General features: G+C 39.3%; 2 protein-coding genes across 2 annotated transcripts in view; one reads left to right on the top strand and one right to left on the bottom strand.

Annotated features, from left to right (window-relative positions):
• The window catches only part of LOC122870258 (low affinity immunoglobulin gamma Fc region receptor III-like), a 1,099,642-nt gene that overhangs the window by 293,118 nt on the left and 785,131 nt on the right, over nucleotides 1-21,393 (bottom strand). The gene's annotated exons all lie outside the window — the stretch shown is intronic.
• LOC122870216 (arfaptin-1-like) lies at nucleotides 4,397-20,468 on the top strand. Its single transcript, XM_044184226.1, has 8 exons — nucleotides 4,397-4,619; nucleotides 9,063-9,165; nucleotides 12,151-12,247; nucleotides 12,454-12,563; nucleotides 12,651-12,872; nucleotides 13,900-14,057; nucleotides 14,611-14,785; nucleotides 15,991-20,468. The coding sequence occupies exons 2-8, from the start codon at nucleotides 9,094-9,096 to the stop codon at nucleotides 16,144-16,146; spliced, it is 990 nt and encodes a 329-aa protein (XP_044040161.1). The 5' UTR covers nucleotides 4,397-4,619; nucleotides 9,063-9,093; the 3' UTR covers nucleotides 16,147-20,468.

Below are 21,393 nucleotides of genomic sequence, written 5' to 3'. Positions count from 1 at the left end.
TTAAACTGTTTATCCATTACTTTTTGCTAACTATTTCAACTGTTTATCCATTACTTAGCTAACTGTTTAAACTGTTTAACTATTACTTTTTGCTATTTCAAATGTTTAAAAATTACTTTTAGCTAACTATTTCAGTATCCATCCATTATGTTAATAAGCTAACTATTGCAACCATTTATCCATTACTTTTAGCTAACCACTTAGAATGAGCAATTTATTTCAACGGTTTATCCATAAATTTAGGAAACTGTTTCTATGCTTGCTTGCTAATATGCACTCTCAATCGCAACATATACAGGTAGTGCCCAGGTGTTACAGCTAACTCAATATGTAGATTTCACAATCTTTTCATGTATCCCCTGGCAACTGCATACTCCCCCCTTCAATACGATATTGTACAATACAATAGGATGCAACGTGATACAGTATTTTATCATCCAATAGGCCTATGAAAACATATATTACAGTATAATATGATGCATCCACAAGCCACACATTTTTTAAACCTGCTTATTGTGTTCACAGAGCTACACGCATACAGAAAAGTACACGCACATTCACACCTACAGGCGACTTTCCAGTCCACCTAACCTGCATGTCTTTGAACTGTGGGGGGGAAACCAGCCACTGAGCCACCAGTAACACAATACAACACAATATGAATCAGAAATCAGAAATACTTTATTGATCCCCGAGGGGAAACTCTTTTGTTACAGCTGCTCACTGTCATATCAGTGCACACAGGAAGAGAAGTACTAAGGGGAAAAAAACTATAATACAGGTCAGATAAATTAAGTACCAAGTGGGTGTAAGTATAAAATAAAATAAGTGTGAAGTGCAAAGTGGGTTTACCGGTTGATGATAATAATAACTGAACTGCCAAGTTAAGTGTAGCTTATTTATAATGAGATGGAGGATATTGCACAGCAGTAATAGAGGTATGAATAAATATCAATATCAATAAATAGGGAATTTAAGTATATTGCCCAGGAGTATTAACACAGAATATTGCACAATTATTCAAGTATGGCAGAGATGATCAATGTCCAGTTTAGTGACTTCGGGTCATACAGACTTGACACTTAGAGGGAGGAGTTAAAGAGTCTGATGGCCACAGGCAGGAGTGACTTCCTGTGGCGCTCTGTGGTGCATTGTGGGGGGATGAGTCTTCCGCTGAAGGTGCTCCTTTGCTTGACCAGCACGTCATGGAGCGGGTGGGAGACGCTGTCCAAGATGGCGTGTAGTTTGGCCAGCATCCTTCTCTCTGACACCACCGGCCAGAGAGTCCAGCTCCACCCCCACAATGCCACCGGCCTTATGGATCAGTTTGTTGAGTCTGTTAGCGTCCGCTACCCTCAGCCTGCTGCCCTCAGCCTGCTGCCCTCAGCCTGCTGCCCTCAACCTGCTGCCCTCAGCCTGCTGCCCTCAGCCTGCTGCCCTCAACCTGCTGCCCTCAACCTGCTGCCCTCAACCTGCTGCCCTCAACCTGCTGTCCTCAAACTGCTGCCCTCAACCTGCTGCCCTCAGCCTGCTGCCCTCAACCTGCTGCCCTCAACCTACTGCCCTCAACCTGCTGCCCTCAACCTACTGCCCTCAACCTGCTGTCCTCAAACTGCTGCCCCAGCATGCAACAGCATACATGAAGTGATACAGTATAAATAAACCGCTCTCAGACCTGAATCTTCTGACAGCTTCAGGTCCAGTAAGGCTTGGTTTGGGCTGCAAACCTATTCCATCCCAAGCCGACAAAAAACTGTGAGGTAGGCCACAGTTTACACTATGTACTAATAATCTTCATAGTAAACTACTGTATACAGGCAGTAAGTAAACAAGAAATAAATGGACTTTACTTAACTTTTAACTTTGAAAAGCTGCTGATGATGTAAAGTTTGGAAAGTTAACAAGGAGAAAGTCTTTGTCCAGAAGATTTATTGTTCCTGTAGCTGTCTCACCATTACCCAAAACTGCTTTTATTGTTTTCTGGCTGTGACTCCATTTCTTTTTTGCATTGCATCGTGGGACAACAGCGTCCCTCAAAAAATCCAGAAAATTTAGTCCACTGACATCTTTGAGTATACTTATTTTTGTCACTTTTTCAGCATAAACGGGTCCCAAACCCTGTTAGAATTAGGATGTTTAACACAACATGTGTCCACAGTTTACAAACTTTCTCACCAGCATCCAAACGCAGCATAACAGTTGGCCAGAAACAGAAAACTCGATTAACAGATGCTTGGGCTCAATTTAAAACCAGTCCATAGGTATGTTACAACACAATGTATAAACAGTGCAGCAGGAACAAAGCGACACCTCCGTCACTGTTTCCCCTCATTCAGCCAGCAGCTTGAACTTTCACTAGAAGTTACCTTCCGGTTTGGCAGGAAACTTCATAATGTTTATCAGAAAACCTGCTTACTTAACAGTCACAATAACTTACATTAAAGAAGAAAGGAAGGGAAACAAAAAGAAAGAGCAACATGTATTCTTATATATATATATATATATATATATATATATATACCAGCATATACTTTCCCATATTTGATATATACATATATATTTAAAGCAAAAAAAGGGTGAGGTGTTTGTACTTTGCACTTACTATGAATACAGATTTAAGGGAATAACTTTATTACTTTATTACTTATGACAGGAAAGCGGTAAAGCTGTAGCAGACATCTCGACATTAATCCAACAATAAACTTAAAGTCTATAATATTCCTATGATGACAGTGACTCTGATGATTCGTTTTGTTGTATTTAATGTTGTTTTTTTTTTATTATGAGGCATAAATAAGCTGAATAACACACTGATTATACTGAAAGCATCCTCTGATGATAATTATTGGGAACATTTTTAACCTCCATGTTAACATTTACAGCTGTTAGTGCGTGTTGTTTGTTTATTTTCAGGGACAATGCACATGAGTTGTCCCTCGGCCAGATGTTAAATTAGCCATTAAAACAAATATACACATGTATGTACATGTTTCTGCACATGTTTTGATCGAAATTGGTCCAAAACTGATTTTGTTTTTGAATCAGGTTACAAAAAAAAATAACCTCAAATGCAACTGGCAGTTATTAAAGTGTATTATATTGCGTCCTGGTGGCCTAGTAGTCTAAGAAGTGCGTACCACATAACTACATTTATATCCCCTCGCTCTGCATGTTTCTTGCGAACCTCTACTGTGTAACATTATGAAACTATTTACAAACCTTGTTTGGCACTAAAACATTTTATTTCTACAGTTACAGCTCTTAAGTTCTTCTGATTCTGACTCCCAGTAAAGCCAGCGGCAGAGTCGGTAGCGTCTCCAGCAGCCAACAGCAAAGAGGACAAAGGTCAAAGGTCACAGCTGACAAAGTGTTACGGATAAATCACATTTTGAAAGCCTTTTTGTTGATAAAAGATTCAATAGTTCTAATATAGTAATGAAAATCTGCACGTATGTACACGTATTTGACCTATAATATAAATGTGCATGTTGGGGTAGATATAGATTTGAGCAGGGAATGATGATCAGCAACTTTAAGTAACAAGAACAAAGTCTGACGTTGCACTAGCGGCCTCTGGAGGCTTTAATGTTCAGTACAAGTCTTGGGTGCAAACGTGCTATCTATGATTTTGCTAATTTTGTACTTATATTCTGTACAAGACGGCACAAATAGCTTTAAATAATCTGTGTTTTTCTTACAGGGAAAAGAAACAAACAAACCTCAATGTTAATTAATTAATTAATTAATTAAAGATATTGTACTTCCTAAATGCTGTGTTTTCTAAAATATCTTTATTTTACTTAAAGACTTGCTAATTCAATGCTGGCTTTAAAAAAACTTGCCACAGCCCAGTCCCTTTTTAAAAAAAAAACATTATCAATTGGGTTTTTTTTTCTACAGCTTTACCTGCCCTAAATAACAAAAGATAATTAAATACAATAAAAGCAACACGCTCATTTACAGTTTTTACAGTTTCCGTATTAGTGCAAGTACAGCTCACATTCCTTATTGGAAACAAAAGAGGCTTTTTGTTGGTGAATTTACAATTATATATGTTTTTTGTGTGTATACATAGAAATATACATATAAGTATGTATACACGTAACTGCATATCTTCCTTGTAAATATCATTTTGTTATATTTGTTTTATTTTATTGTTTTATTCTGTTCAAATTTAAAATATTTGAATATTTGTTTATACATTTGCACAATAAAGCCGAACCTTAAACCTTGACATCTTTTTTTTTCTGTTATAACTTAAAAACCCAAAAAGTACATATTCATACAAATAAGCTAAATCAGCCTTTAAATCATCAGTAATAAACTTTTAACAACAGTTACTTTCCTGTCTGACCGGTGGATATCACCGCCCCTCCGGAAAGCACGAGGACGGGAAATCGAGCGTCCCCTCCAGAAATTAACGGCTTGAAAACACTTCCGGGTGTGTTTGGCTCTTCCTCGCTTTAGCTTCATAACTTTTTAAACAGAGTTTGGTTCAGTTTTTTAAGTTCGTAACATCTAAATATGAACAGTTAACGAAAGACCGGAGACAAAGAAGGAGGAAAGTTAACGATTGGAGGAAGAAGAAAAAGGAGGAGTTTGTTTTTAAAGCTGTGAAGGTAAAAAAAAAAAAAAAACCGTTTGATCTGTCACCTTTGGGCGCTGCTCTCACTGTGTTTGTTGTTAGCCGGTTTCACCTCATTAATGTCGCCAAAAGGGAATTAAACACCGTTTATTTAGTGGTTTTATTGACTTAGAAACGCAGCTTATTCGCTTTATGCGTCGAAATAGTTCATGCAGAAGCAGAGTTTACCTGGTTTATAAGGGAACACGATGTTTTTCAGTAACGTTAGCTTGAAAACAACAACAAAATGAACGTTTTTTCACTCAGTTACCAGTTTATTTGTTACACCTAGCTAACACTGATGCACTTTATGGTCATTTTTTGAGGCTGTGCTGTAGTTTGTGATACTGAGAGGTGTTTCTAATATTTTGTCCACCCTCACTAAATATAATAAACACCTTCAACAAATACTGAACATTAAAACCTTCATGAATTTATTGAATTAGACTCTTACCTTTAGCTAGGTGTACCTAATAAACTGGCAACTAAGTGTATTATATTATATACTGAACATTATTATTGTGTCTTTAATAGATCAGAATTAGCCTCTAAATATTGCTAATTCTCCTCAGTATTGATAAATATTTTAAAATATGTATATTTATTTGATATATCTTATACAGTTTTTCTTATTATTAACTACAGTTTGTCTTTTTTTCCTGCATAATTCTTATTTTGCTTATTTAGTTTACTATATTTTTATATTATTTTTGAATATATTCCAGCTCTTGTGTTATTTATATATGATTTTTATATATTGTTATTATTATTTATTATAATTTGTCTTTACAGAAATAATCATGATATTAATAAGGATATTTTACGATATACATCGCAGAATTGCAAATATATGCAAATAAAAACAGTAACTGCGCTCTTCATATGCGTGAAACAAAAACGTCAATAAGTAATTTTGTTAGTTTTTAATTACAGCTTTCTCAAAATCATTAACCGGACAACAGAAATGTGGCGAAGCGAAGGCACAGGTAGCGAGAGTTTGACGACTTCAGGTGTAGCATCACTTTAACATGTTGCAGCACAGTTGTCACTCAACTTGCTCTGTGCAGAAATGAAAGTTATCGTCCTTTTGATAAGCAGAAGTAGAGAGAACCGCATTTTAATATTCACTGAAAGCAGTTTCACTCATGTTGTGTCATGTACAGAAATTGAGCGTCCATCAACCGCTTTTCTCATCTTGATATGCAGAAATAAAACTTGTATAAAAGTTTCACAGCTTTTGTCAGATTAGTTCAGATGTGTCAGGGCGTCTGTGTAATTTACAGGGTTGTTTCCGGCTTGTGACGGAGGTCAGATCTCACCTTTTCGTACTGTCTTTACCCATCAATAAACTTTAAATGAGGTGTTTGTACTTTGCGCTTACTGCGAATAAAGATTTAAGGGAATAACTTTTATTACTCATGACAGGAAAGCGGTAAAGCTGTAGCAGACATCTCGACATTATCCAACAATAAAGTCTGTAATATTCCTATGATGACAGTGACTCTGATGATTCGTTTTGTTGTATTTAATGTTGTTTTTTTTAATTATGAGGCATAAATAAGCTGAATAACACACTGATTATACTGAAAGCATCCTCTGATGCAGGGCTGTGGCTTCGTTGACTCATGTTGCTGTTGGATATAATTATTGGGAACGTTTAACCTCCATGTTAACATTTCAGAAATCAGAAAATGTTTCAGTCTTCTATCAGAATGATCTCCTGAACTAGAAATTTAAGCTACTCTGTGGGCCCCGCCCTCAGGAAGGAGTCTACCTGAGTGTCTGTTGATTAGCTAGTTTCACCTGAAACTGACCTAATAGTTTCCACGATAGCCCAGTGCACACAGGAGAAAGTACTAGCTGTTAAAGAATATAATACTAATACACTATTTGGGCAGAAACAGACCACCATTTCTCAGAAAATAAATTCAAAAGTACAGAGGTCAGAGATCAGAAATAGTATAAGATAAACTCTTTGTTACAGCAGCTCGTCTTTACGCCAGTGCACACAGGAGAAAGTACCAAGTATAATTTACTGAAAATAAATTGAAGTACCAGGTGGGTATAATATAAGATAAAATAAGTGTGAAGTATAATAATACAATGTAATAAAATAAGAAACAAGCAGAAATAAATAAGAAAACTAACATGGGAAAACTAATATTGCACAGGAGTATTAACAGAATATTGCACAGTATTTCAATTATTGCAGAGATGTTAATGATCAGTGTCCAGTTTAGTGAGTCGGGTCATACAGACTGACCCTTAGAGGGAGGAGTTAAAGAGTCTGATGGCCACAGGCAGGAAGGACTTCCTGTGGCGCTCTGTGGTGCATTGTGGGGGGATGAGTCTTCCGCTGAAGGAGCTCCTGTTAACATTTACAGCTGTTACTGCGTGTTGTTTGTTTATTTTCAGGGACAATGCACACGGCAAAACACACAGCATGTGAGATTAGAAACAGGAGAAAGCAAAACATGAAGCGGCTGAACGGGATAGAAAGCTTAATACAAAACAAACAACACGACAACATAAAATCACATTACAGGAGACAGAGGTGAAACCAGAAGGGACGCCATCTGCCAAACGGACAAGAAAATTTGGTTTCTTTAGTTGTAGGTTGTGTTTTAAAGCTTCCTTCTGTGTGAAATCAGACAGCGCTGCATGTTAGGACTTTTATTTTGGAGATCCATGCTGCAGTAACAAGCAGTGTTTGACCACAAGATGGCGACGGACGGCAGTAACACGAGCGTCTGTTGTGTTTTGATAAGTTTAGCCAGATAACAGAGTTTATTACCGAGATTATTACATTGAAGGTTTGACATGAATCTGGAGCTTTTGGTTCTTCAGAGTTAAAATTTATCTGAAACATGCAAAAGTGCATCTTATCCCCATAAATTAAGTCATTTTCAGATACAAATGACTCAGTTTCTTAGATTTATAATGAAAGTTTGTCGACATAATTATGATTTTAGATGAGAACATCTGATCTGTTGTTGTAATTATCACAATTTGATAAAACTGTGATAATTCCACATGATAAATAATGATGATAAACATGATAATATACAGCAAAGTAAAAGTTTTAGTACACTAAAAAGAACCAAAACAAATATAGTTTGAGATACTGTGAGCAAAAACATAAACTGACACAAACTTATCTAAAATATTTTAACTGTTAAAAGACCAATGGAGCCAGAACATTTAATTTGACATTAAAATGAGACTTTGTCATTTTAAAACTAAAACTAATTAACTGCCGAAGTCACATTCACGAAAATTGTTAATGCAATTAAAGCTGCTTTTTTGAGAGATTCTGGTACGGTTTCATTTTTATAGCAGGTTTATGATGCTAAAAAAGGTTTATATCAAAATCACTCGCAGTCTGGCATCATTCACCGGTAATATCTAACTGTTTAACGCTGATCAAAGTGTGGAAACATCGTGGAGCACAATGTAGAACAAAATGACACCTTTAACAACGCAGTAACACACATAAAATGAGACTCATGAGTAAATATATATCGCCCCAGTGCATGCTGGGAGGGTTCCCAACACACATGTACCTGCAATCACGTGATCAGCCAATCATATGAATGCCTTTATTTCAAAATAAGAGCGCACTATTATGCGATAACTCCATCCAGAAATAACAAATGAATCTTCAAACTGCTTTCGAAGAAATTATCTTTAATGAGGATTAACAGGATTAGCTTGATGACAACGTGTTAGCCTGAATTAGGAGCATTTAAAGAACAGGGTCCAGGTGAAGTCGACCTCCTGCTGAGTGTTGTGCGGCTGCCTTTTTTGCCACCAGGTGTTGCTGTTCATCCACAGAAACACTGAGCTCTTCAGGTCAGCTGTTCAAATGAGTTTCCTTAAGCAGCAGGCAGCTCTTGAGCGAGGCCGAGCCGGAGTGTAGAGAACATATAAATATATGTATACTGCTCTTAATAAATATGAAACCTGGTAATGTATAAAACAAAGAGATTAAAGGTAACCTCTGTGTATTAACGAAGGCGCTAACCCTCAAAGGGTTGAGTTAAATTCCCAGTAAGGTCAGGTTATATACAGCAGTGATAACGAACATTGTTCTGGATGCCAAATTGCGGAGGATATGTTGGATGTTTAGCTTTTTTTACCCCATTTTCTGATACAAAACAAACAAACAACAACAAATCTAAACATCTAAATCCAAAAATTTCAGCTGTTTCAAGTGTTGAACGTAACATGACAGTAAAACGAATGACTGAGGTAAAATAAGTAGCTAGAAACGTCGTCAAGAAACATATAAATGACGTTTTTCGTGTTAATTCTCCATAACATAATATATCCAGTAACTTGGAGCAGCCATTGTGTCTCGTGAGTGTCAGTTTTCTATTATCTCAGGGGAAAATACCAAGAAACGTTGTAGATTTATGTTTTTCTGTTTCGTCTAAAGTAGGAAGAAGAAAAGTGGGCGGAGCAAGAGGATGGAGGGGGCGGGGCAGAGAGGAGGCGTCGGCCTGGCAACTGGCGTCAAAGACGAGGAGACTCCTCCGAGGGTGAGACAGCATGAAAACCTCTCTGGTTACTGTATATATGATCTTTTTCTGTTCAACTAAATCAAAACGTTTGAATTGTTCTATGGAAAAAGCCTTTCAACACACTGTGAGCTAGCTAACGCCCCCTGAAACGCTCGTCTTTAACCTTTTCTGCAGTGATGCACAGGTGTACTCCAGCACGCTGTGACATCACTGTTGGGCTTACAGTTGCAACAGAGCACGCTAAGGTTAAACCATAGACTGTATGTAAAGATGGACGACATAACAGCTCACAGCTCCCTAAAAGTGAAGCCAAAACATCGCTATCGCCCCCTGGTGGCTGGCTGCAGTACAGGTCATAAGCCCCGCCCCCCTCCATGTTAGCGAATGGGACAGACTCTGGCTCCAGGTGACGTCACCAGCGCAAGATGGCAGCTCCCGTGGATAGTTCGGCTTCATTTTTGTATGGTGGGAGGAAGTGGAGACGCGGCGTCCATCTTTATATACAGTCTGTGGGCTAAAGTCACAGGCTGCAGCTAACTAGCATGGCTAGCAGTGTAGCATTACAAGCTAATTATTCCTCTTGAGTGTGTTATCAGTGTCTTATACACACATAAAAACAGAGACGTGGTTGATGTATTTGTTCTTTACAGGTATTGCACGCACACTCGCACGTTATGCAACCGGTTAAATAAAAGAAAAAGAAAAAGTGTGCAGCAGCTAGCTAACAGCTTCTACAATGCTATCAGCAGTTGCCACGACAACAAAAGCAAACCGGTGCGATAAACAGTGACAGTGAGCGTTTGTCTGATAAGACGGCCATTGTTGTGGTTAACAGTGATCGAGTGACTTCAGGTAACAGGAGCAGACCTGCCGCTGTGATGTCAGCAGGTGACTCACCTGCGTGCAGAGCAGCAATAAAAAGTTGTCTTCTGTTAATCAGCTGAGTTTAAGAGCAGATTGTTGAGGGTTTTTTACAAACAAAGAGATATCGTGCAACTTTTTCTCATTTTCTACTTGATGCCTGAGTGAACCCACATTTTAAAAAGCTGCAGTTCCTCTAATGGCCACTAGACGTTGAATGGGAAACCCCACGACTTCTCTCTAGAAATATTAAGTCCACACATTTTTACCATTTTTGTTTTCTGTGCAAGTACCTTTACCTGGATCTGTCCCGAAACAGATCCTTAAGATTCGGCTCTGGACATCTCTGGCGTGTTTGATTGATCGACAGGTCTGTTGCACTGAAACAGGGTTGCTGCCGTGTCCACCTTCACCCCTTTTGCCCAAATTCGGATTTTCTGTCTGTGGTGGTGAGTGGTAAACCAAGTCCTCAGGGTTCAAAATATCCACTGAGAGTGAACTGATTAACGGAGCCACAAATGCAAAAATAAATCGGCGTTTTTGAAGCAGATTTTTCCTTTTTTTTAAGAGCTCATTGAAGAAACCGGCGACCTTCCCGTCACACACCAGCTTCGCTGACCTTTGGAAAGGTGGATACTCGTGTGAGTGAGCGGGTGTGAGACTCGCTTTGCGTCACTACATGCCTCGCTGTCTCTTCAATGAGACACAACAACTTTGAGCCAAATTCCTCCGGCCCGTTGAACCCTCCACAGGTGTGTGTGTGTGTGTGTGTGTGTGTGTGGTGCATTGACATTCCCCGAACATCACTTCCTGGAAAAAAAAACAAACTGGAAACATGGGAGGAGGAGTGACAGAGGGGGAATATAATGTTGTTACACACACAGGCGACGACTTCCTGTGCTGACATTTCTTGTCTGTAATCTCTTTTAATTATAGACGACAGCCGTATAGCGTGTGTGTTTCATGTTCTTATATCCCAGCGGGGACTTTAACCTGAATGCACACTAACGCCAACTGAGGTCCCCACGGGTAGAGACGGCTTTTTGAGGGTTAAGACTTGGTTTTAGGGTTCAGGTTACAATTAGGTAAAGGTTAGGGTTAGGGTAAGGGTCAAGGTTAGGCACTTAGTTGTGATGGTTTAGGTTGGGGTAAGGGGCTTTATGTCAGTCCCCACGGGGATAGTGAAGCAAATGTGATTTTGTGTGTGTGTGTGTGTGTGTGTGTGTCGTTACCGCTCATCTGCTCCAGGTGACTATTTCCTGTCTCGAGTGTTCCAGTGGCCTCTGACCTCTTTGCCTGCCACCAATCACAACAGGGAGCCGTCGTCTCCGTGGCAACCTCGCAACCTTTTGATCCGGGTTCTGATTGGCCCCCCATGAGCTCCGGTGTTCCCACGGTGATCCATCCGAGTGTTGTCACGGTGCTTTGACTTCTGACCTTTGTGCTTCTGGGCAGCAGCAGATGAGGGAGGCAGAGAGGGATTTGAACCTGCAGCCTTGCAGTCAAAACCAGCTCCTCCAGCCTTAAATTCAGCCACTGGAAGTAAACGAGTTGAGCTCCTCCATAGAGAGGTCAGAGGTGCTTCGCAGGTCCAAAATTCTGGACCGAAACCGACCTGTGAAAAACCCACCTGAAATGGAAGTCAGAACCTGTCCAAAATAGACAATTAACAAGCAGCAGAAGTTGAAAATAACAGCAACAAATTTCCTAAGAATGAAAGAAAACACATTCTCCTCCTGGAAGGATCACGCGATCAGATCTGATAGTGAGTCCACTTGGATCTACTTGGGTACCCAAGACCTTCGGCAATAGACCGGGCCCCTATTAGATTCCAACTCAGGTCCTCGGTGGGGTCTCGGTTACTTGGAAGGAACCAAATGGACCCGTGAGTTTTCACAGGAAAATCCAAAAGTGGAATATTTCACTTTTATCTCACTTTTTCTCCCTTGTTGAGGATCCTGGATGTTTTTGGAGCTTTGAAACAAAACCCTCCAATCACAAGCAGCTCTGTTCAACGACTTGGAGCTGATTGGACGCCCCGTGGCCTCGAGTACACGCTCGTATGAACAACCCACAACCGTGCGTACTTACATCTGGGACTTACAAAACATCTGACGCCCTTGTACACCTTCTTCTTTACAGGAAGCAAACAGTAACTGCAACCACACAGACAACGGTGTCACTTCCTGTCCAGCTGAAGCCACGCCAGAGGTCACCATGGAAACAGAGCAGAGCAAAGGTAAACTAGTGAGGGAGTAGAAAGAGTAAAGGTGCGTTCAGACTGAACATGAAGCGAACTTTCACAATACACAGGTAAAATATACTGAAACAAAACAGGTGTTAAACTCAACCATTGATTTAAGACTCTCTGTTGGGATTTTATTTGAATTCATTCCATCATGGTAACTCTCCGTTGACCTTTGACCCCACCTCCGGACCTTCCAGTGACACCGCAGAAACCAGGAAGTGGACCTGTGGTTGTTCAAGGCAACAACAAGAACCCAGCCAGTGAGAAGCTGCAGAGAGTCCGCAAGTGGAGCATCACCACCTATAAGGTGAGATTGGACTTTTTTTTAATCGCTGTTCATTGTTAAAAGATATAATCAATAAAGATCAGCCTGATCAACACTCTCTGCCCGCAGTGTACCAGGCAGGCTCTGTCAGAGAAGCTCGGTCGTGGATCTCGTACGGTGGATCTGGACCTGGAGCCTCGTATCGAGCTGCTCAAAGACGACCGACAGCGCTACGATAACATGACCAAGCTGGCTCAGACGCTGGCCAATCAGCTCGCTGAGTTCACAGTTACCCAGAAGACCCTGGGGGACACCTTCACCGAGCTCAGCCTCAAAACACCAACACTGCATGTGAGTCTTAAAGTATTTTTGGTGGCACTACTACTACTACAACTGTGTTCGCTAAACCCCTCCCCCGAACAGTGGCCGTCCAATCACAGCTTAGCAACCGTAATTATTGCACAGCTTTTAAAGAGTTTGGAGATTATCTTTTTGTTTAGCTTTTCCAAAACCAAAAAATAAGAGCAAGAGTGTAAGGAATGGAGTAAACTGTGTGTTTAAGCGTTAGCATGTCCAGCTAACTAGCTGACTAGCTACACTAGTTACTGAGTATTACCTCCAAGGCCATTAACTAACTACATCAGTTTGTAGATTTACAGGTTACATAAAAAAGGCCTATTCATAACAGTAGCATACCCACTCGGTAGTATTTCCCCTCTGTGTAGAAGCCAGTCCTGAATGCTGTCAGAGTTTATGCTAACGTTAGCGGCTCTGTCCTGCTCTTTATTGGTTCGTCCTCGTTCTATCTTGTACCATTAAAAGTGAAAATATAATGTTTAAAAATACGAACGAGTATGTAAGCTAAGCAGCCAAACAAGATGATGTTACAACGAAATAACAGTTTGAAGTAGTTACAAGCTTAAGAGGGAGTTTTCTTTGTAATATTTAATACTTCAATAACGTGTGCTTGAAAATAGAGTTTTATACTCGTTACGTTTTGTAAGCTTGTACATTTAACTTTGTACCTGTATTTTGAAATTTTGGATATTCAGGTCTGTGCTTATTCAGTCTGAACATGTACGTTTCTGGCTGTAAACTCTGTTTTGTAAGTTTGTGCGTTCAGATTTCAAGCTTAATTTTGCAATCTGTGACACAAAAATATGACAAGACAATTTTCAATCATGGTTAGCTTGTAGCATCTTAGCACAGGACCTCTAGTGCTTGCAAGGCACAGGCAGCCTGAACATGTGACTGCTTCTAGAGTCCGAACTGTGCTCGACAGCCCGATCAGTATTTCTGATCAGGACATTTGAAGACCTTTGGGTGAAGTTAGTTGGTGTCGATCAATGCGGGTGCTCTCTCTTTGTCTCTTTGCCAGGTGGAGTTTGGTGTGAATGGAGAGGCTCAGAAGTTTCTGTCTAAGAGCGGTGAGACTCTGACAGCGGCCATTAACGCCTTCACGTCCGACATGACCACTCTCGTCAACAAAACCATCGAGGACACTATGATCAACGCCAAGCAGTACGAGGCTGCCAGGTGGGTGGAAAACGCACTTCCTGTTTCCTGTCAGCCTGAACGTGTTGCATCCAGTCACACCAGGGGTCTGCGTGTCATATCGAGATATATTCAGGGGCTCAAATGTGTTTAACATCAGAAGGTGTTTCAACATTGAACAGTCAAACAGCGGAGAAGAGACAGAGAGACTAGAAAATAAACCAATTCTGCCACGAGGAAGGTCGGGGTTTGAGTAAGGGACGGCACAGAAAGGCATTCTGGGAAATCACAACCTAAAGTAGACGTAGACAAGGGAGGTTATGCAAGTCATAAACATGGGAATGCTTCCCATTTCTGTCATTCATCCCATATGACGTGAACACAGCATGGGGGTCGACATTGGAAGGCATTCTGGGAAATGGAGGAAATCGTAACAGAAGTAGAAATCACTTCTTGAAGTTTTGCCTTTTAAACTTTGCTGTTCCCAACAAACTGGGCCTTAGATCAGTACCAAGCCACTGAAGAGCTGCTACCTGCCGCAAGTAAACACTATGTTTTGGCCAAAAAGCTGGATAATAACCTCTCCAACTTCCAGGATCGAGTACGATGCGTACCGAGTCGACCTGGAGGAGCTGAATCTGGGGCCCCGGGACGCCATCACCCTGCCCAAACTGGAGCAGGCCCAGAAAGACTTCCAGAGCCAGAGGGAGCGGTACCAGAGGATCAGAGACGACCTGTCCGTCAAAATCAAGCTGCTGGAGGAGAACAAGGTGAGGGGGCGCCGAGGGAGGGATCAGGGATTTCTGGTAAACCTGGAAATGGTCAGCGTGTCATCCATGTTTCCATATGCTGCTGATGTGTCTGAACTACCAGAAATAGATGAAGATGATGACATATGGGTGGAGGCATGTGACTTTGTATGCCTGTTTTTCCAAATTAGTCAAGTCTTTTTGTTTTTTTTTTTTTTTTTTTTTTTTAAACTATGTTTTTTGGGCATTTTATGCCTTTTTATTAGAGTCGACAGTAGAGAGATGACAGGAGATGAGTGGAGAGAGAGGTGGATGGCGGGTCAGCACCTTAAACTCCTATGCATCGCAGTAAAGTCTGTTTTTTGTCAATTTGTGCAAATTGAAAGATTGCATAAAAGCAGATGGATAGAAACTCATTAAGCAGGAAATATGTTGTCTGATAAACAGCTAGAGCTGGGTTTTGTTTTTTTGTTTTTTTAAATATTAGTTCCAATACGATACACTGCTTTTTAATATTAACAACATACGAGCTTCTAAGCAGCCGTACAAAAACTGTGCCCAAAATACATACTGAAATACATAAAGATCACAAATCGAAGCAAACATTCGACACTAGCTCTTGGTTATTGATAGTTTTCTATACTAAACTACGAAGACATTTTGGTTATGATGTTTGACACTGAGCCATAAATATCACTATTATTTGCATATTTAGCTGACACTCTAATTTGATTTCCTGTATTGCCCGTATTATTGATTAATCTGACTATTATTCTCTCGATTAATTCATTAATCTTTTAGTTTAGCCCAAGGTGATATCTTCAGTATGCTTGTTTTGTCCAACTAACAGTCCAAAAGATAAGATATTCAATTTACTGTGTCACTGTGTGACACATTTTCATATTTGAGAAGCTGGAACCAGAGCACGTTTGGCATTTTTGTTGAAAATTGACTGAAACAGTCAAAATACTTGCCGATTGATTTTCTTTCAGTCGAAAGACCAATCAGCAAATAACTCAAAGGTAGTTAAATGCAGTGGCGCTCCTCCATACAACAATGAGGCAAACAATTGATCAATTAAGAGGTTTTGTTAAAATGAAGTCATTATCACTGAGATATTGTACATGACGCAAAGAGGTTGATACTTAATATTAATGAAGAAATGAACAAAAGTTTCACACTCGAGCTGATTTCACAAATCCTTCATTCCCGCTCTCTATCTGCAGGTCAAAGTCCTCCAAAACCAGTTGTGGCTGCTCCACAGCGCCGTCGCTGCTCACAGTTCGTCGTGTCACAGTTTCCTCGAGCAAAACATCCGGCAGGCTGGCAAACACCTCAGCAACCCCAGCGTGGACGCCCCCTCCTGGCTGGAGGAAAGTTGACACAACAACAACAACCAAAATTGGCCAGATTTGGGTTCGGAAGATGTTTTGGGATAAACGGACGCTATTGATCGCAAAGTTAGGGACAGGATTGTTTGGTTTTTGGATGGATTTCCAGCTTCTGGAAAGCTCTGGAAAACTGAGTGTTCGCTACAGAAACGGGGAGTTAAAATTATTTTGGATGTTGAATGGGTTTCCTGGGTCCTGACATACGTCCTGCAGGCCTGCAAAGGCTTATAAAAGCTAGAATTTCATTACTTTTCAGGTCTTAAAATGTTGTGGAACAGGTTTTGAAAGTTTTGAAAAGTATGTTCATTATTTTTAACTTGTGAAATGATATTTAGGACAAAGGCGGGTCTCAAGAATGATCTCTCTTTCTATACATACTATACATACATTCACAGACATACAGTACTTGCGACTTCTGACCTGTTTTCTTGCCTCTGTCTCAGCGCGTTGGGGAGTAAATCCATCTAATCCTCTGTGAGGCACTAAGCCTTTCTTTGAACTTTAAAAATCCTGAGCCACTGCAGTCAGAAACTCACAGTGACCAAAAGCGCCTCAACACCACTGCAGAAAAACAGCTTCACTGTCTACAAGGGCTGGTACGATCCACAACTCTGCACCAGCTGGCTTCCTATAGACAGTTCTGCTTTGGATCTGGGTCCAGGTTGATAAGATACCTGGACTCTTATTGAATCATCCTTCTTGTTCTTTTTTATTAGCAATAAAAACATTCAAGTAGAAGCTTCTTTTTAGCCGGGATAATCACTTTTGGCGTTTGAAATGACAAATGTTTCCGGCAGCAGATCATATTCAGCTGGAGCTAATTAACGTTAATGCCAGAAGTTATTTACTAAAATGAAACTTGGCTGTTCTCTGGTTAATGTGTTCTCTGCAAGCCGGTGTTTGTTTTTGGCCAAAGATTATTTGTGAGGTAAAAGAAGCACATTTTAGTATCACCACTCTACGATTGCAAAAGTGGACTGTGTGTTTTTGAAGTTCAACAAGACCAACAGAGTGATGAGTCTTCTCTAGAGAAATGAACAGCTGATCTCATCACATCGATTTCAAATTGTCGGAATCTCCTGGTTAAACTTTATTCCACATCATATCAATCATTTATGCTTGTCAACTTAATCAGGACCTCCAGTATTTGAATTAAGTATTTGGTGAAAAATAAGATGTAAAAGTAAGTAGACTATACATGTTATTCTAATGTGTCAGATACGTTTAATCAACATGCCATATCGTTTGTGGCTCTTCTCATTTTCAGATTGTAGCTACAGGTTGTGAACAAAAATTAGGCAACCACTCAAAAGTAAAAATCTTCTAGTAACATTAAACATTTGTTACAAATGTTGACAGCTGAACCCAAATAAGGGATTAGAAAGGATTCAGATTTGATAAAATGCTATCAAACTCCAGCACCAGCATGCTACACGTTGAGGAAAGAGTTGGACTATAAACTTAACTTTCCAGCTACATACTTTCAGCAGCACCTTCCTGGTCATTTCCTTCTCTGGTTTACATGACAAGACGCTCAGCAAGTATGTCGATGATATTGCCTTGTTCGTTGTTAAACACGCGTTAGTTGTAGCCAATCTTTTAGGCAAGGTTTCACCCATAGCCAAAGGTTTTGTGTTTATTAACTGTGTCTCCCATCAAACCCTATATCATCACTGCTGCTGGAAAACAGCTTCACTGTTCATAACACTCCACCAGCATGCTACACGTTGAGGAAAGATTTGGATGATTAATGGATGTCTACCTGCAAGGCTAACTTGCTAGCCAAAGATTTAGTTTCAGCAGCACTTTTCTGGTTGGCTGCTGGCCGTTTCTTTCTCTGGTTTACATGACAAGATGCTCAGCAGTCTGTTGAGACCAATAATTTACTACGAACCAAAAAATGTTGCTGTATGTTGACGATGTTGCCTTATTTGTTGGAGAGGTTGGCTGTAACTAATCTAGCCAATCAGTAACTAACGTGTAAGTGTTTATTTGTTGTCTGTCTGATCTAATGATGTGATATCATAAGTCTATAAGCCCCTTTTTTAAGTTTAGACCTCAACCAAGACTTCCTATACATTTTTGATGATCTAAAATTGCGTCCACCACCCACAGTGGTTAGTACTTCTCACTGTATCCACTTACACTCCACTTACATTCCACTTGATAGACAGCTAATATTAATTAAATAAAAATTATTTTATATATCAGACAGCCTCACAGTAAGTCTAGTGTGTTAATTTTCTACAACTCAAGAAGGTTATCGATTTTCTTGTTTATTGGTGTTGAAAAGCTACCGACTGACCGCCAGATTATTCATGTCTGCTCCATGAAAGGCTTCATTATCATGAATCTCTGAGCCATCATTCAAGTTTAAAACCAATGTACACCTTTTACAAAACTTTAAAAAAAAAAAAAACTGTTTTTCAAAATCATGTTTTCAGTCTTGAAATACTGTGTTGTAAAAGGCCTAAGAGATTATATTCAGTTTAGTTGAAAATACTGAATAAATGTGCTGCATTTTTGTATGTTTTTTGTTTTTTTTCTGATTGAGACCAAACGTTTGGTGGCTCTCCTGTTCATCCTGATTACCATTTGATGGACAAAATAATAGAAACATGACAATAAGATGCAATTCAATGTAACAGCCAGACATTTGTGAAGCTTAAACGCCCAGCTGTTGTTCAGTCTGAGGTTTTCATTAAACTCAGGGGTGAGTTTTAAGGCTGTGTTGAATTGAATTGCACTGTAATTTAAAATGTTGCTGTTATTTTGTCCACCTGCTGAATGTCCTCACACTCTTTGCACTCTATTCAAAGCATTATCTGCCTTAAATGTCTCCTGTGATACTGTTTGATGAAATGTTTGGTGAATTGACTCCTTTCAGACCATTTTGTGAAAATATATGAATGTGTTTTTGTTTGTCACTGTACGTCAGTGTACAACTATGCAATGCTTTTGTGCAATAATGTCTCGAAAACCTTACCTTAAACCCTACCTGTACACTGCTAATGACTTTGTCTCCTGTCCCGCCAGAATTAAATATTGCCTTAAAGGGAAATTCCACTCAATTTAAAAAATTTAAAACAGTTGTTGCTGCGACGTGTTAGAGGCCAAAAGCTGCTCCAACTTACAGAGTTGTTAAATCAAGAAGAAACAAAACAGGGTTTGACTGTAAACTTTACAGTCAGTTAGAGAGGAAACTGGCAAAATTTAGATTTTTAAAACTTATTTTCAGGAGATACAGATACGTTTTTTTGTGATCCAAACATACTGTAGCAAACTGTTTTTCAATTTTTTCTTTGTTTGCTTGTTTGAGTTCATTTTTGACTTTGGAAACAGTATCAGTACAGAAATCTTTACTCAAGGTCCACTTACTAGCTTTTTTTCCAGCGCTTTCAAGCTAGTCGATGGGGCTAAGAAGTCCAGTATTGTGTAGGCTCTTCCACTGAGGAAGACTGTGAGATGTGGTAGAAAGCCCCTTTTTTATTTCCTTTTGTACTAAGATCACTGGAAAACAAAAAGAGAAATAATTAACAACTACTGTACATATATATGCCTCATGGAAATCTTATTTTTCATATTCTACACTACAGTAAACGATAAATTTTTAAAGTGAGTGCTCTTTCCCTTAAATATTAGTTTTTTCTACCACTGTCAGAGATAGTTATTGGCCTGGGATGTTTTTTTAATGTCATCACGTCACCTGCGATCAGATTAGAGTGAGGAAATGATTCAATTCGATATGAGACTAACTCCAGTCTTCCCTTAATTATTTTCAAGCTGCCAGACTTTTACAGAGTTTTTACGAAAACCATTGAAATCACTATAATCTCATCTGTGCAGTTTTGAGGGAAAATTTGGGCTTTTCTAGCGGGGGAATGAACGTTTTGGGTTTTTTAGCATCAGTGTTTGTTGTCTCCTGGCTTTCCTCCAGCAGACTGATCTCATGCTCATAACAAACGTTTGAAGAAATCCCCTCAGAAGTGGACTGCTGACCCTGGATCAGTCTCAAAAACGGCCTGCAGTCCATTTCTACCAGACCAAAAATTAAGGGATAAAGGGTAAAGGGGAATTTTCCCTTTTTTATTTGAATTAAATGCCAAACAAGGACCAAAATGTACATAAATACTAAATTGTTTTAATCTTGTTGGAAATGTTTGTATGACAAATTGAACCGAATAAATCTATTGAGAGAAAAAATGAGTGAATTTCTGGTTTATGCAACTGTTAAAGTCCAAACAAAACCAATTTACTGTGTGAAACTGAGATGATTAACTCAGTAATTAAAGCTTTTACGAGCTTTAGTTTCATGTGAGTGTTGAATCCTGTTCCTGGTCTCCAGATTTCAGGTGCTTTCCACAGACAGTTTCGTTTTTACCTTCCTCTCCACTGGTGGTTTTCCTTGGCAGTAATCTTAATTTTCCTAATAATAATTAGGACGTTTCCTGTAAATAAGTATGTAGTTTTGTTGTAATTATTGGTAAATTGGAGACAAAAATGTATCCCCATGCAGGACACAATTCAACTTATATGGAGAGTTTCCAATAATGAATGAATGATAAGTAACGGAGCAATTATTTTAAGGAAATTCCTCTGGAAAATCAACAAATGCTTATAAACGCGACACAACTAACTAAAGCCAATTAACAGTCTCAGAACTTTGTCTCTATTTTACCTGCAATTAGCACCAAATTACATTTAAATTATTTTCCCCACAAAACGAACAAGAGAGTTATTAGGAAAGCATGATACATATACAGTATAATATATATATTGTGTATATACACATTTAAAATACAGCGTTTCTGGATCTTTATAACAGAAAACAAGGAAACGTGAAAATGATGCAAACGTCGCTTGTGAAATATTCAGGGAATAATGATAAAACAATAGTTTTTTTGTGAGCAGAACATTTAACTTTCTAGAATATTTATTCAGATGTGTTTGAAATTTGGTTAGTTATTTTTTGTTTATATGGTTTTTTTTTTAATACTCTACCTTATATCATTCTTTTCTCCCTTTTCTCCGTGGACTACTTCCATGCGTCTCCAGTAAAGTGAATTAAAAGTAAAGTTTTAGATTTCAGGTTAATCGTCTTGTTGCATTGTTGCGTTCAGTGATACATTTTAAAATTTCAACATCCTCTCCGAGTAACATTATACTGCGGCCAACATCCTGTTTCTGTCAGACTAAACCTTCAAATCTCCTCCATTTCAGTTCTGCGTTGCATTGTGG

This window comes from Siniperca chuatsi, linkage group LG22 (assembly GCF_020085105.1).
Source record: "Siniperca chuatsi isolate FFG_IHB_CAS linkage group LG22, ASM2008510v1, whole genome shotgun sequence".
Classification (NCBI taxonomy): Eukaryota; Metazoa; Chordata; class Actinopteri; order Centrarchiformes; family Sinipercidae; genus Siniperca; species Siniperca chuatsi.
Note: the sequence above shows the minus strand (reverse complement) of the source record. Positions and strands in the feature narration are given on the sequence as shown.